We start from the raw sequence: 16488 nt of genomic DNA, 5'->3' as shown, positions 1-16488 counted from the left end.
CAAACCTCGCATTTTCTGAATAGCCAAGAGGTTTAGACTCTGGTTCTCTCTTTTCTGCTCTACATTCACTACATCAACAATTAGATATTACAGACCTCATTGTCCTCAATCTACACATCAGAGTTAAGAAAGTATTCTTGGTAGGACCAGTCTTTACTAAAGATGGGAGATGATCTCTGTGGTCTATAACATCTGAGCTCTTTGGAATAAAAAAGATCTGTACATGGGAGCTAAAATTCTATTTTCACTGGGCATTCCATAGGCCAGGTTAATAATTGGGAAGCAGAATGCTAGAGTTTGTTTTCAACTGATGAATGTAGATGAAGTGCCTGTAAACTCATCAAGACTTCTGTCAGTTCTTCTTTCTTAAGTTTTAAAGGAGATAGCAATCAATGTACCCTGACTCCCTCCTAAAGAGGTTCAGGTGATCATAGGACTAGAGCCAGAAGAGAACCTAGAATCCATTGTTGCCTTGAGGAGATGAGGAAACTGAGACCAAGAAATGTGAAGATGACTGAGCTAATAAATGAAAGAGGCAGTGTAGGAATCTCTCCAACTCCAAGTACAGTGTTTGTTCGCAATGTATTGTGCTGCCTCTCATTTCCAGTGGACAAAGTTCTGGAGAGAGGGAGGGGTGAAGGGAGAGAGAGAGAGAGACAGAGTTAGATAGAGACAGAGAGAAACAGAGGGAGACAGAGAGAGAGAGAAAGAGAGAGAGAGAGAGGACCACAAAAGGTGGGAGAAGAGAAGGAAGGAGAAGGGAAAGAGCTAATATAAATATGCATACATATTTATCTATGTATAGATATAGTTCTATATATACATAGACACATATCTACATCTGCCTTGCTATCTTTTGACTGATCTCTCTGTCTTTATAATCCTAAAAAAGTCTTATCCATTTTAAATGGCAGGTGACATAACATTTGTACACAGAAAGATTCTTGTTGTATCTATACCTTTACCTAGGTCTATAAATATAGAGACGTACCTGCTTATCTAATTATACATACACATTCATATGTATATATATATATATATATATATACATGTGTATATCTGCATGTATGTGTATGTATGCATACGTGTATATATAGCCATAGTCTGAGGCCTCAGTTTAGGACCAACCTGTCATTTCATTGGTGAAAGGGACTCCCACTGAAGCAACCCCTACTGATGTGGAGCCTCTCCTTCTCTTGTGGACTTAAGGGGGTTAAATAATTTGCCCACAGCCACTCATCCAGCCAGTATCTGTATGAGGCAGATCTCGAACCCAGGCTTCCCCCACTGCTCCTGCAACGGCTACTGTGAAGAGTGAAGAACACAAGACTTTTATAACGGTATCTAATGTTTTGAACTGGAGTCTTTCTTTAGACAATGCACCGATGATTTGTATGGATTTTCCAGTGGGGCCAGGTGGAGAGAGGGGCTCCAAGTGGACATATTTCATCATTGTGTTCATCTCCATAAATCAAATTGCCTGTAGGATTTGCCTTTATGTTTTGGAAGACCGAGCTTTTTTATTGACTGTCTTTCATAATTAATAGCATTTACTCTGTGAATCAGATTAGTCCACATCTCCTCTCCTAAAGCGTTCATGTAAGATCATTTTTAAAAACTCTAATGACCTTGACAAAAGCGAAGGATCGATAACGCACTGATTAGCGGTCTCTTGTTTGCACCTCCCGAGCTTTCCCTGGTGCCATTCTCATGGAGGGTCAAGGGGGCTGCTGCCTCCTAGCTAGGATACTGCCAGTACTTGACTGGGTCCTACCCGGGTTGATGGTCCCAGCGATCTCTATGGATTTTCTTATGTTTCTTTAATCCTTCCATCTGAAGATCTGGTTGCTTATTACAAAATAGCCGTTCATTATGGAGAAAGAAAAGTCTGTCTGGCTATCTGATTGGGTTTTGGTTTAATCAATTCATGGGGTAAAACTTTTCTATTGGTGCCAGAAGAGAGTGATATAAAAATGGTATGGTGGTATAAAATGAAATTAAAATGGATGACCAAAAGAGCTGAAGGCACCACAAATCCCCCCACCCCTCCTTCATTGTTCTGTGTGGTGCTGGTATCGGAAGTTGGGTCAGGTCGCCATGATCGTAAATGTTAGGTGTGAGATGCTTAAACAAGAATTTGACATAGTTCAGGGAGATCCCCTCACAACAGGGTTCAGCCTTTTCCCTCCACTTTCCAAATTCTGAGAAAAGAGCCTTAATGTATGACAGGTCACCTCTGCTTTCAATGGAAAACCTGAATGGATGTAGCTTTTGCAAAGAATACACTAGGAAGAGTTAGTCTAAAATGGAATCAAAGAAAGGGAAAAAAAAAGTTTTCTTAGTGTAGCCAAGAGGAGTAGAGGACAAATGAGCTACAATTAAGCCAAGGACAATTTAGCTTGACTCTAATAGCAAAGCCTTTAATGATGCTTTGGTTCAGATAAATTTGATTGAGAAAAGACTCCAACTAAGTTGTCGAAAGCCATCTCTTCAGTCACTTAGGGCTGGACAGGACAAAGTTAATCTGCTGGAGGAGAAAATTGGAACCTTGGAAATGGACTAAATGACCTAATTGATCTTCTTTTCCACCGCTGATTTTCTGGATACCACTATGAATTAAATGAAAAAGGTTAATTTTTGCTATTTAAGCTGAAAAGAAATGGAATGAACTTACAAGTGCTTACATTTTTTATTCTCTTCCTGGCTGTGTCTACAGGATGGAAACATCAGAAAAAGACTCCCCTGTTTTGGCCAGGCCGCTGTAGTCGGCAGACACCCCCACGTTCAGGGATGATCAGCATCTGTCAAGAGCCCAGAGAACTGATAAGCAGTTTGTATTCCCACTTGGAAGCAGAGAAAGATAAGATGCTTTTGAAAAATGTTAGGTAGGGCAGTTTATTGGGTAGCTCTGGGTCAGTCAGTGAAAGAAAGATACATCAAGATATTTGCCACATGTAAATAACCTTTTTTTTTTTTGCGTCTGTCTTGCCTGGAATCAAATAGATATGGAAATGGGATGTCTTTTCCTCAATATTTTCACAGTGTTTTCTATTTGAAAATTTAGCTCTTAAGATATGGCCGCTGTAAAACATCGTTAGTCATTTACGTCTAGGAGCATAGACTCACGAAGCATTTAACCTAGAATAAAGGTAAATTCAGGACACTCAGGTCCACACTCATACACATGTATGTTAGAACATACATATCTGGCCATATCCACAATCAGCATGGCTCATTGGCATTAGATCCTCTTCACCTCACATTCTGAGCCACATTGTGCCCTTTCTATACTGTAACAAAAAGTTGTACTTCCAATAACAAAATTATTGAATTAACACATGGGATGATGGAAAAGTCAGTTATGGGATTCAGGTAGTTAACTCTTGTCTGCACCTACACACAAAGTTGAGTCACCTTCTCCATCATCTCAAAGGAAGTTACAATCAAATTCTGTGGGAGATGTTAGGTAGGGCCAATGCCAAGACCTGTTCATGATTTAGGGCTACAGTGGTGAATTCTCTGAGGGTGGTAAAAGCCACTTATAGTTTCTTCCCAGGGATTCCCTCTGCCCAGACTGGAGAGAGCCTGAGCTGACAACCCTTAGGTCTGTTGTCATCGGCTCCTGGCTAGGATATGACACTCGGAGCACCCTGGCCCAAACTGTGCCGGATGCCTTTTTCCTCTTCTCTCTTTCCCACTCTGACATGAGGTCCATGGCTTGCCTCTCCCCTCAGGGTCAGTATCTCTGTGTCTGCTTTAGTTTGCCCTTGTAGAGCATGACCTCAGCAGGCAGAGTCTCTGCCTGGTGACATTACCACACTGGGACTTCCACATAGCCCATACGTGGGGGATACAGTCTGGCAAGTCATTCCCAATGGATGACATTTTCTTGGCTCCATGCAGGGTAGGAAAATGATTCTCATGGATGTACCTTTTACTGAAGCACATTTATACCACCTATACAGTATTAAAGTGTATGCCCCTGCTTTGGTGACCCCTATCCTTCACTGTGGATATGGGCCTAGGGAAGGGGAGAATATAAGGCCAGCACAGAGGAGAAGCCCTCTCTTTTCTCTGTGGTCCAGCAATGGGTATGCGGTGGCCTGATAGGGGGAATGCAAGTCCACTTGACTAACCTTGCGCTTATGTCTTAATCAAATTCAAAAGCTTAGAAAAATAACTCAACAATATATGTCCCCTTCCAGGGCCCCTGTGCTTTCCACTGTGCCCAATTTCCTCTTGCACAGTGCCTGCCCTCACAGAGCTTGTCATCTCTCCTTCTTGTGTTTTGTTTTGTTGTTTGTTTTTTGTTAGTTGTTGTAAGTGAAAGGAAATGAGCTGGAACTGCCAAATGAGTTGTTTGGGCTTTTTGTTTGCAGAGGACAATAAACTGAATGAGGAAGAGGAGCCATTTGGAGGCGTATCCCAAGAAGGGCAAAGGGAGGAAGTGAGGGGAGCCCCACCTGACTATGCATACGTGCCAAGATCTGGGGATCAGACAGCGGAATGTTATGAGAATGGACGGGAGGATGATAGTGTCTCTTTTTCAGTGAGTTTAGACTTCAGTCAGTTCAGTGCAGCAATCATCCACTAAATCCCTCTATGGGACACAGAAACAAGACAGACACGAGGAAGAAGACAGAGAGAATGGAAACTTTTGGAATCATGTTCTATGTAGAATAGAAAAGTCACTGAGCCAAAAGGGATCCCAGGAATCACTGGGGGCAGCCCTTCATTTTATAGACAAGGAAATGGGCCCAGAGAGTGAAGGGATTGAAGAAATGAGAAAAGACTGGAGTACGGTGAACAAATGGAGACACCAGAGACCACACCTGGGAAGAACATATATGATAGATAGATAGATAGATAGATAGATAGATAGATAGATAGATGGAGAGAAAAAAGAAAAGAAAAGAAAGATGAATAAATAGTTTTGGGAAGGGCAGCAAGCACTTGAAGCTGGAGGGATTGGGAAGAGAATCCAGGACATGATGTTTGAGATGAACTTTGTAGGAAGCTGCTGTGGGGGGGAAGGGAGGAGCAAGGGCATTCCTGGCATGGCCATTCCAGAGCAGAAGCACAGTGATAGCATCTAGAATAAGAAACAATGATCACAAATTGACCACATGACTTCTTAAAGAAAAAGTCTTGTCCTGTCAGATTAAGGTCATTTCATTTTTTGATAGTTTTACTTGATTGGTCATCATCTAAGGTGCCAAGAAAGGTCACCCAAAGTAAGTCTCATTTCATTGGGCACCATTACTTTGTGCTACTATGTTGAGCTTTCCTTGGCACCCTTCCCCTGGGGCCATTCATCTAAATCTTCAGAGGCCTGTTTCTCTTCTTCTCATGTCAGTGGGTTGTCATCTTCTACTTCTCAAACCCTCCTTCTCTGGCTCTGAAAGCAGAGCTATAGTATCACCTCATAAGGTGGGAACCTTAGTAGGGGCTGCATGAAGCCTACTTGCCCTAAAACCCCAAGGCCATCATTGATTATGCTGTGTTCCTATGGATGGGTTTTTGATGGACCCTGCCAATGGCTTATCTTGATAATTCAGTAAACTCTGAAGAATCTGGGGTCATGATTTTTTCTGAATGGAAGCTTCTGGATATCACTTCCTTCTAGTCTCAAGGGAATATGCCTAGATTGTTTAACTCTGGAATCAAATATCCCAGTTTTATATGAGGTAGTAATCCTGCACATAACAATAGTGATGTAAGGAGAAAAAAAATAGAGTGACCAGAAATATCACCTGATTTCCAAATCCAGTGACAGAAAAAAAGACAAGTGTCACTAGTCAAGAAAGACAGAAAACATATCCCTCGACAACCAAACTGGTGCTTTCAGCCAGGTCAGGTTGGTTTGAATGTGAAATTAGTCACTCAGGAAGTAGGTGGTACTTTAAAATTGAGGACATCCTCTGAACAGTTCACTGCTAGGAACATGGTTCACCAAACATGGTTTGGTGAATAGAGGACCTTATTTGGAGTCAGAATATTTGGGTCTGATTAAGTTTTGTTTTGTTTTGTTTTTCCATCTGTAAACTGGGAGTAATAACGTGCTGCTTCCCTCACAGGGCCATTGTAAGCAGGGTACCCTGGAAACTGTGAGAAGCTGTAAGAATCAGAGTTGGTATTTTTTGTGGCTGCTCTGTTTGCTATAGCGGGGCACCTTTGAGTCCTGTTTGTGCCAAGAAGATAGACGTGAGCCTACTTTAGCAAACGCCAAATCCACTCCATGCTGCCTCCATCATGCCGAGTAGTCAGCCGATGCCCCCCATTTTGACTTCTTGGAGTCGTCATACTTTAGAAAGAACACTAATTGTTTGGGGTCAGTAGGGCCCTGTTTGGTGGCCTGAATCATTAATTTGCCAAATGCTCACATCATGGTCCCGCAGGCCATATCCTCAACACAAGATCCAAATGCAGTCAAACCTCTATGGATGTTCACCACCTGTGTGGTCTTTTCAAAGGTCACTTCACAACCTGAGACCTCATCCATAAAAGGAGGGGATTGAATTGGTTCTCTGAGCAACATGCCCTACTCACCCCATGCCAGCGGAGCCTGACTTCAGAACAGGCTCAAACCTGCGTAAGAGCTTCACTCAGTACCAAGAATTTTTTAAAAAGCTAGAAAGGGCATTTAAAAGAACAGTTTCTTCCAAAATGTATGGAATTAGATGGCAGTTAGTATAATCACGGCCAAAAGAAATAATTCAGAAAAAATTCAGTAAAGTTTCCTGAACTTGATAAATAGGTTTAGTGCTATTGAGAAGCTAGTTCATATCATTGTCCTTTCCATTAATTCATTTTCTTAAATAAGCAAAATCCTAACCAAGAAAAAGAAGTTCCCTTAATGGATTAAATTGAATATGAAGAAATTTTGCTTTGCCCATCCCAATTTTTCCCCTCTAACAAACATTTGTTTTCTTCATAGTCGCTAAATTCCTAGTGACTGCCTAACTGGATCTATTATACTACGTGTGTGTGTGTGTGTGTGTGTGTGTGTGTGTGTGTGTGTGTGAAAGCATGTGCACATTTATGTGTGAGTACATATCCATATCTACAGATACACATTTGTTGTTCTATCATTTTTTCAGTTGTGTGCAACTCTACATGACCCAATTTGAGGTTTTCTTGGAAAGATACAGGAATGGTTTGCCATTGCTTTCTCTAGGTCACTTTACAAATGAAGAAAATTAGGCAAACCAGTTTTAGTGACTTTCCCAGGGTCACACAACTAGTAGATGTCTGAGGCCAGATTTGAGCTCAGGAAGGTAAGTCTTTCCTGACTCCAGGCCCAGCAGTATATACCCTGGACAACCAAGGTGCTGTACATCTGCATATGCTAACAGATTTTATATACATATATATATATATATATATATATATATATATATATATATATATACACACACATACACATACATCCATCCATACATACAAACATATATGCATATATATGTGTGTATGTTTGTGTGTATATGGACAGATAGGTACATTAATATATGTGTGGATCTATCTACAGTTAGAGACTTTTGTCAATTTTCACAAATATGTTTTTCCTGACATTGAAACAAGTTATCTGAAAATAAAGATACCTCCATAGAGACAATACATTCCCCAACCTGGTGATGCCATGAGTTCAATGGCATTCTTAGCCTGACCCTTCCTTCCTCGATTCACTCTGGAGGGCCGAAGTACTCTCAGAATATGTCCTGGAGCACCTGCCTTCACATGTGGCTTTAGAGTCAGGTGGGCTGGGTTTTCATCATGTGGAATGTGAGGTCCCTGAAAACAAGAGTCATTTTGTTTTGCTTGTAAATTGGCTCTACAGATGAGCACCCATCATCTGGGTGACAGGCCTGTGGATTTGTCATTGTTGTTTGAAGGGAAAGTTCCTGGGCTGCTTGAGCTGGAGACTCAAAGACAAAAATGAAACAACTGCCACCTTCAAAGATGTTACCCTTGATCAAGGAAGATAGCCCAGATATCAATTAAACATACAAAAGTGTATGTAAAAGCATACAAGATGTAATTCAATCAGTCGATAAGTATTTTTAAGGACCTACTATATAGAAGGCACTCTACCAAGCACTGGAGCAAAATACATAAATTTCGGTGGGGAGAGAACCAGCACCAGGAGGATCAGGGATGGGCATTCTCCATTAAAGCAGAGATATCTAAGCAGAGATGTCAAACCTATAGCCCACATGTGTGGGGGTGCATGCAGCCCCCAGCATTCTCCCATACAACCTGAACCAAATTAAAACGTAACTGAAAAATATTTAACAAAATAAAATTTAAAAATTAAAATATTAAATAAAATAAAAATAAAATATTGATAATATTATATTTTGAAATTCAATATGCAACCCACAGGGATCCGTATGTATGGATTAATGGCACCATTTCTATTTGTGTTTGAGGTCACTGATCTGGAGGATGGTCCCCATGTTTGTCACTTAAATCATCAAATCAGCTGAATCAAAATGAGTCGTTGGCCCATCTCCATGATTCAGAAACCTTTCAAAATCCACTGATGTTGGAGTTTTCAAATTGGTGTGTAAAATAGCAACCTAACCCAGAAGCTTCACCTTTTCCTTCAACTGCCTTGACGTATGGGTAGAAAGAAGAATTCGCATTAACTTCTCTCTGGTCCCCACACACCAGATTCCATCAGGGATCTTAGTGAATCCCCATTCCCTGCACACTTTCATTTCAAGGCATAAGTTTCATATTTAATGTTTAGAAGAAAAGAGACTTTGGGGAAGGAGGTATCAGTCGTGGATCAAAAAGTCCCAGGGCTAGCCATGTCAAATCAACAGCAGAATGAAGATCTACATTTTCTTGTCCCAGGGTCTCAAGAGCTTAGGTCAGAGAGGGCCTTTCTTTCACAGCGGACGAGAAGATTCAAGCCATGCATCTGCTTGTCCAAGGAAGAAAGAGGTACCAATTATACTGATTGGGTATGACCCCTATCAGTGCCATGCCCACCATGTTGAAATGAAGGGAAGCAGGCTGGTACAATGGAGGGAGCTCTGTTTGAATCCTGGAACAGCTGTGTCACCGAGACAATGTGTTTAAACTCTCAATGCCTCAGGCCACTCTGTAAGACTGACTTGCCAAGAAAATGTATACCTGTGTTGTTAGACCTGGAAGTCACCTCTACTCATGAAGGCATGGGTCCAGTCCATGCCCTTGCCTGTTTAGCAAAAACTATTTGGAAGCTATTTATATGAATAATGATATAATATGCCCACAAGGATGGACAAACTGAGGGCTATCTCAACAAGGTGACATGCCAATATTGGGCCCCTGCTCGCTTTGGCCTATTGTGGTTTAGGTAAATGGTGACTGTTGGCTACCGTCCGAGCCTTAGAGCCTCACTTCCTCCCCAGTGCTTGAAAGCCGTTTCCCTGTAAAGTGGGTTGTCATACCCCCTTAACTTGAACAAGTGTGACTGATGGATGTGGTCCATTTAAATGCACGGCTGAGAGCTGAACTAGATAACGAACTTATTATTACTCTCCCAGGATTATAGGTTAGTCCCCAAGGAGTGCAGCAAGGCAGAGAAAATCCATATCTACTGGCTAAACAATAGCCAGAAGGCCAGCTAAAGGTATTGATTTACTTTCTAGGCCATTTAGGCCTTAATGGTGGAGAAAAGCCGGAGTGATGTTTACTTTTCTGCCAAGATCGACCAAACAACCAGTCCATTTTTTACAGGTTTTTGATTGATTTCGCTTAGAGGAATTAGAGGTGATTTATTTTTAAGCTGAAAGCAACTCGTAAATATCGTCCACGGCCCAGGTTCCCTGAGAGGAAATGTTAAGTGGAGACGCTTACAGAGGAAGACTGTGCTGGGAATCGATGGGGAGCAGGCAGGTGTCAGGCACCTCTGTAGACGGGGCCCAGGACTGTCATCTCGTCCTTCAGAGGCGGCTCCTCGGAAAGAGCTCAGCCTCCCCGGGATCCAGCCTGAAGCACCCCGCTGATGCTCCACAGGCCCCGGATTGGACGACATAATGGCGCTCATTGCTGGTTCAGAGCGACTTCGGGTGATGGGTGAAAGCAGTCATTGATCGCCTAAGTGGCAATCTTGCATGACTCCTCGGCCCCTTGCACAGAGAGAGGAGAGCTTACAAAAAGATGAGGCTGATTCTAAATAAATAAATAAGAGCCCAAAGGCCCATGGTCCCATACTGGACCAACTTTAAAAAATAAAATCTTGCCTCACCATGGAATGGTATCTTGCAATGGTTGGAAGAGGCAACAATTTGTGTCCTGCCCTTCTGCTTTGAAAGTTGACTGTCTGGAGGAGACAAAGCCTGATTGAAAACCCTGCACATGTGTCCAAAACCTCCCCAAGGGAGCTGCTCTGTGAGTTTGGGGGCTGGAGGGGAAAAGGAAGGAAGGTGGTAAAGAAGGACACGTGATTTAGGAGCTGCCAACAACGTGGAGAGGCATGGGGGTGTAATGCCAGGGCTCCCCAAGCCCTGATGCGGCTCTGCCTCTGGAGCTGTCTCTGCTGGACTCCTCTCCTCAGATACTTTCTCAAGAGGCCTTGCCTCTGTGCCTTTTACCTTGCCCCTGTCTTTCAGACTATGCTTTTCCAAATTTATTTTCTGAAAAATTAAAATGTTTGAATCAAAGTAAGTGCTTTAAACACACAGTATATTACTTTTTTTCCCTTTTAGTTTATTTTTTTTAAATTTCAAATGCACGAATAGGCAAAGGGCCCATGTTTTATGAAGAAGTGGGGATATCCACAACCTGAGATTCCCACCAACAGTCCAGATTGCAGCCTCCTTATTCAAGAAGTCTGAAAGGCTCCCCGGGGTGAAGAGAGAGACAGCATGGTGGTGCAATAGCTAGCTTCTTGCACAGAAGAAACAGGACTGGATTAGGATCCCTGGGGGAGCTCAGAGTGGAAGAGATAGATAGATGTGACCTCCCCAACTCTGCATCTTTGTCCTGCAGGAAAACTACACTGAGTAGGGCAATGACCTAAATGTGGAGTCTGACAAGACAGGTATAAAATCTGAACGTCCCTAGCCCAACTCCATCAGAGGCAGCAGCACAGAGGGGCAGTGGGGGTGGGGAGGGAGGGAGACAAGAAGCCTTCCATCAAATCTCCCCGGTGCTTCCCTGGGCTTCAATCTCTATATCTGCCACATACTAACTGGATTACATCAGGTTGGACTCAATGAGCCTTAGGATGGATGAGTGAATTAACGAGAATTTTATTTTTTTTAACATTATTTTATTTTTTTCAATTACATGTAAAGGTACTTTTCAACATTCATTTTTAAAAAGCTTTTGAGTTCCACATTTTTCTTCCTCCTCCCTCCCCCCTCCCCAAGACAGCAAGCAATATGATATAGGTTATACATGTACAATCATAAACATATTTCCACATTAGTCATGTTGTGAAAGAAGAAACAGAACAAAAGGGAAAAAAAACATGAGAAAGTGAAAATAGTCTGCTTGGATCCGCATTCAGACTCCATAGCTCTTTCTCTGGATATGAATAACAAATAATGCTAGTTTTAAAGGCGGATGCAAATGGATAAGACTTCAGACATTCCACAGAGGAAGGGGTTGCTGCAGGATGGAGAGAAGGGCCCAGTGGTCTTAAAGCTGTGGCATCCAGGAGGGTGGTCGGGTATTTGAGCCCTAAGAATACATTGAGAGGTCAATGACAGTTTGGTGGGATAGCTGTAGGACAAATAGTGAGCCCAGGGGAGTTTTCAAATCCCATCAATTTTCTCTGAATTCTATCTTCAGTGGGGACTCAGACTGGGCCCACCCACACCTCTAGAGTAGCAAGTGTAGGTGAGACTATTCATAGAAAGATTTTTATTTTTCGAATCTCTGTCTTAATAGTTGTAGATCACGTAGAATTTTTGACATCCACAACTCGTCTTCTCTGGCTTCATCATTCCCATCTTCCTTCTCCTTCACGGTGTCTCAGCCTGTTGGGAGAGGGAGGCCAGGATTGGCCATGAAGAGCATGGTCCATGCTGAGCTTCATCAGAGGCACCTGCCCCTGGGGAGGGCAGACCCAGGGCTGCCCTGATTTATGGGCTGCCAATTTGACTTGCCTTCTCACTTATCCCCTGTTATTCACTGAAACCTGTGCAACTATTTTAACAAATGGAGTTAGTGCTGTGGCCATGACAAAAATCACCTTTTCACTGCAGGACTTTCTTTTTTATCAACAAGGGAGCATAACTGGGACAGAATGGTCCTTGGGTAAGGAATCAGATGTCAGCTGAGAGGCCAAGGGCAGCCCTGCTCCCCCAACATCCCTGGTTGTGTGTGGAAGTTTGAGAAGGCTCCTTTTCCTTTCGTCTTTAGAATTTAAATAGAGAGGCTTGAAGAGAATAAGGATGAGGTTCCCAGGAAGACAAAGTCTCTTTTTTTTCCTCCTGAAACCGAAATGTGGGAAGGAAAGGAAACAACAGCTGGTAGAATCGATTAGCAAAAGCCAGAGCGAAGTAATGAGTAGAATTGCAATATGGCGTCACAGTGGGAGAAGTCTAGTGAGGGAAATGGAGTGAGGCAGACATGGTGAGGGAAGGAGCCCAGCCCTGGTGCTTGGATGCCTGGAAAGCTCACAGAGGCCCCCGGTGGACATTCCTGCAAGCTTGGGCTCCACCTGCGGAGATGGCCACTATAACCCATCTCGAACCAGGCCTAGGGATCCATGGGACACTTTGGGGCACCTGAGAAAGTGCTTGACTTAGAAGAATTCAGGTGGGGCAGGGGTGGCCTTGGGAAGGGGTAGTCAGGAAGTACTTATTAAAGTACTCATTATATGCCAGGCACAGAAGGGAGAGCTGTATTTTCAGCTCTGGGAACCCTCTTGCATCCACTCAGCACAGGAGGAATTTAATGGTGTACTCATTGTCGCCAGTTGGTAAGCTATTGGGACACTTTCAGGTCAAGATTGTATGATTAGATACAGGGAGGGACTAGATTTGGGACTGCACAGGAAAACTCCCTAGGAGGAAAATATCTTCTATTAGTGAGGGTTTGCACCTGCTCTACAACTTGCAGATTTGCCTAGAACAGTGAGAGGCTAAGGGACCCACCCAGCATCACACAACTGGTGTGGAAGAGGCCATACTTGAACCTGGGTCTGCCTGATCTCAAGGCCAGCAGACTATCCAGCAAACCATGCTGCCCCTCAAAGCCTCAAACAAAATGCCTCTTCTACTTCTCTCAGAATTTCTACAAATGGAATTTTTAGCATAGCACAGAAGATAAAATCAGATAATGGAGATGAAATGACTTTCAAACTTTCAAATACTTAAAAAAAACACTTATGGAATATCTATATATATCTATATCTATCTATCTATATATATCTATATATCTATATCTATATCTAGATCTAGATCTAGATCTAGATCTAGATCTAGATAGATATAGATATAGACTGTTTTGTGCCTGGGTAGATGATCTGTGGCCTCTCAACGAAACACATTATTTGGACCCACGTGTTGTTCTTTCTCACACACATTGTACCACGTGGAAGGGTTTATGATCTGGCAGATGTGAACACTCCCACCAATGGGGGCTCGCCCTTGCCTTCTTGCTCTGGATGCCTCCTGTTCAACCCTCCTAAGATCCTCCAGGGACTGACATACTTCCTTCAGAGAGTTTGATCTTTTCTGGGGAGCAGGACAGTGGCCAGTTCAGTCAACTCTTCTCTTATCCCTCTCTCTCAACAGACCACTGTCTTACTTCCTTTTCGGATCCTTGACTTTCCAGTCTCTTCCGCCATTTCCGATGTTAATTTCCCAATCAACATTTGGTATATTCTTATGCTATCACGAACATTTCAGCAGGCTACAGGGTAATACTTCATCAACGTCATAACCATTCGGTCCAGGTTTTGACCTTTGCGTCGGTCTTTGTAGCAGAACAGTGATAACCAGAATTTATACAGCATTCTAAAGCTTTTGAAAGACTTTACAAAGTATCTCATGTATTCCACAAAGCAGCCCTGGGAAGGAGGATCTATCATCACCCCCCGTTTTATAGATAAAGAAACTGAGTCTCGGAGAGGTTAAGTACTTGACCAACCTCACCCAACTAGTTAAGTGTCTGAGGCCAAATTTGAGCTCAGGTCTCCCTGACTCCAAGTCTATCACTCTACCCACTGTGCCACTGAGCTGCCTCATGCTTGGTTTTAATTTATAAGATTGCATCATAGGACATGAACTTCAACTGCCTAGGCATTTAATGCCTTCAGTCTGAGGTAATTTTCAGTCTAGGGTAGTCCTGGTGAATTAAGCACATTGAAGTCACATGTAAAATATATTTCCTCATGCTTATCGCAAACTCCTGGCATAATCACTTAGCAAACCAGTTTTTTTTTCTTCTGAATAAAGCAAATTGTTCAATGAAACACCAACACTCGTATTAGCAAACGTGTATGTTTTTTAGAAGGATTGTATTAACTGAGAGTCTTGGTTGAAACAAGAATAAGCAACAAAATCATTTATTAAGTATTTAGAAATTACACACTCTCCTTTGTTCAAGGACAAACAACATGACCCAGATGTGCTGGAGTCCGACTCCGCCTCAGACATCTGTGGTCTCATCCATGGGACCCGTGTCGAATCATGGTCTTGACTTCCATCTCCTCATCTTTAAAACGGGAATAATCATAAGAATAACCCTTCCTCCCTGGGCTCCTGTGGGGTGGGCTCATCAAGGCTTTGGAAAAGTGCTAAATAAATGGGAGGTATTTGGCCCAGGGTTTGGAATTGCCTTAAACTTTCCTGTCGTGCTAGGGAGTGGGCATACGAAGGTAACATCTAAATGACCCCTTCCTTCAGGGAGCCTCCACCCTTCTAGAGAAGTTCAACACATGTCAGTATAATAGGAGTTTGAGAACTGACCTGCAATCCTGGAATTGGTCATTCTGAGGGACAAGCATTCCCCACAGCTGTAAGAGCCTTTGGGGGCCATTAAGATGTTTGAGTGTGGACACCGAATTGGGTCATACCCCGGAGATATTAAAATAACACAGAGACTTAGAAGAAAGAGTGGGGACCTCGAAAGCTGAGTAGCAGCAATAGTGGTGGTCAGCATCCTTGGACTGGCCCCAGACCTGCTCCAGACCTATGAGCCGAGCTTGAAAGAATAGGAGACACGGGAAAAACAGAAAATGAAGGAAGTGCCATCTGCTCCCTCCAGTTAGATGGCTGTACCCACCTCTTCAAAGACTGATTAAAGTTGTCCCCCCTAAAAAAACAAGGTCTGCTCTTTCCCCAACTTCCCCTCTCCCTGCCTATCCAGTAACAGACACTCTAATAGAGTCTGCTTGCTTCTTCTACCTAAACATTTCTTGAATCTTGATTTTTGCCTCAGATAAAAGAGATTCCAAGGTTACTTAGGCATCAAAAAAAGTGTTAATTAGGACAGAGAGCCAAGCCTCTATCTCAGTGTTAGGATTTTTCCTAACAGAGAACTCTGAACTGTTGTCATTGTGTTACTAATTTTTCCTCTGATATAAACAGTATGAAACATCCGAAGAGGAATCCAATGGACCTGAGGGGCCAAGGCTAAAAAGAAGCTGATATGTCTGGAGTGTGGCTACTCAGCTCTTCAGAGGCCAAGGGAGGATGGCTGAGTTATAGGTACTGTCCACACCCCAGCACTGGGAGATCCAATGACAGCATTAAGAGCTGGAAAATCAGAAAAGAGGTCTCATGGAAGAGGGGGCCTTGAGCCGAGCCTTAAAGTCTGCTTGTGGTTTCAGTGGGTGAGGAGGGAGGGAGAGCATCCCACTCAGGGCCTGTTCTAGTCACCAGAAATTTGTTTGACTGCAGAGAAGCTGAGGGAAAATCATAGGAAGTCAGTTGGACCAGCTGGGGCAAGTTTGTCAAGAGTTGTAAATGGCAAATGTTTTATTCTAGAGGCAATAGGGAACCACTGATGTTTCTTGAATGAGGGACTTGAGTGGGGAAAAGGGGAGCAGATATGAGGGCTTTTCTAGAAACTAAAATAATAAGATGCAGTAAGTCATTGTATGTGAGGGAGGAAGAAGAGACAAGAGCTAAGGGGAACTTTGGATTCACCCGGGATCTGTTCCTTCTCTAGGAATAAGAGAAAGATGGAGTGCTGTGTTCTAGACATGCTGAATTTGGGATTCCTACAGGTCATCCCGTATGTCTAACATGCAGGAGGTCAAGAGACACATGGGGGCTAAGTGAATGCTCAGAGATGATCATTGAATCATTAGGGCTTAAGAGGACACTGACAATGAGACTTTAGGGCTAAAATGCTCATTGCTCCCTGATCAACGTCCACAGTCCACCTTCCAGGAGCAGTCTGCCCCAAGCAGAGGACACTGAGAATGAGACCTTAGGAATGAAGTGTGCATTCCCCTCCTGATCAAGATCCAGAGCCCACCCTTTCTGGAGCAGTCTGCCCCAAGCAGAGGATGGTAGATCTTGCCCCCACCCT

The 16488-nt window shown here is 43.1% G+C and overlaps 2 protein-coding genes across 2 annotated transcripts in view; both read left to right on the top strand.

Moving 5' to 3' along the window:
* LOC118850186 (diacylglycerol kinase beta-like) overlaps positions 1–9998 on the top strand; it is a 230445-nt gene extending 220447 nt beyond the window's left edge. Inside the window, exon 11 of the mRNA XM_036759405.1 lies at positions 9814–9998. Coding sequence (XP_036615300.1) covers positions 9814–9998 — 185 coding nt within the window. The remainder of the gene's footprint in view (positions 1–9813) is intronic.
* Positions 9999–10028: 30 nt separating this feature from the next.
* LOC118850184 (diacylglycerol kinase beta-like) overlaps positions 10029–16488 on the top strand; it is a 53434-nt gene continuing 46974 nt past the window's right edge. Inside the window, exons 1-3 of the mRNA XM_036759400.1 lie at positions 10029–10068; positions 12886–12925; positions 16123–16188. Of these exons, the coding sequence (XP_036615295.1) occupies positions 10029–10068; positions 12886–12925; positions 16123–16188 (146 nt within the window). The remainder of the gene's footprint in view (positions 10069–12885; positions 12926–16122; positions 16189–16488) is intronic.

This window comes from Trichosurus vulpecula, chromosome 5 (genome assembly GCF_011100635.1).
Source record: "Trichosurus vulpecula isolate mTriVul1 chromosome 5, mTriVul1.pri, whole genome shotgun sequence".
Lineage (NCBI taxonomy): Eukaryota > Metazoa > Chordata > Mammalia > Diprotodontia > Phalangeridae > Trichosurus > Trichosurus vulpecula.
Note: the sequence above shows the minus strand (reverse complement) of the source record. Positions and strands in the feature narration are given on the sequence as shown.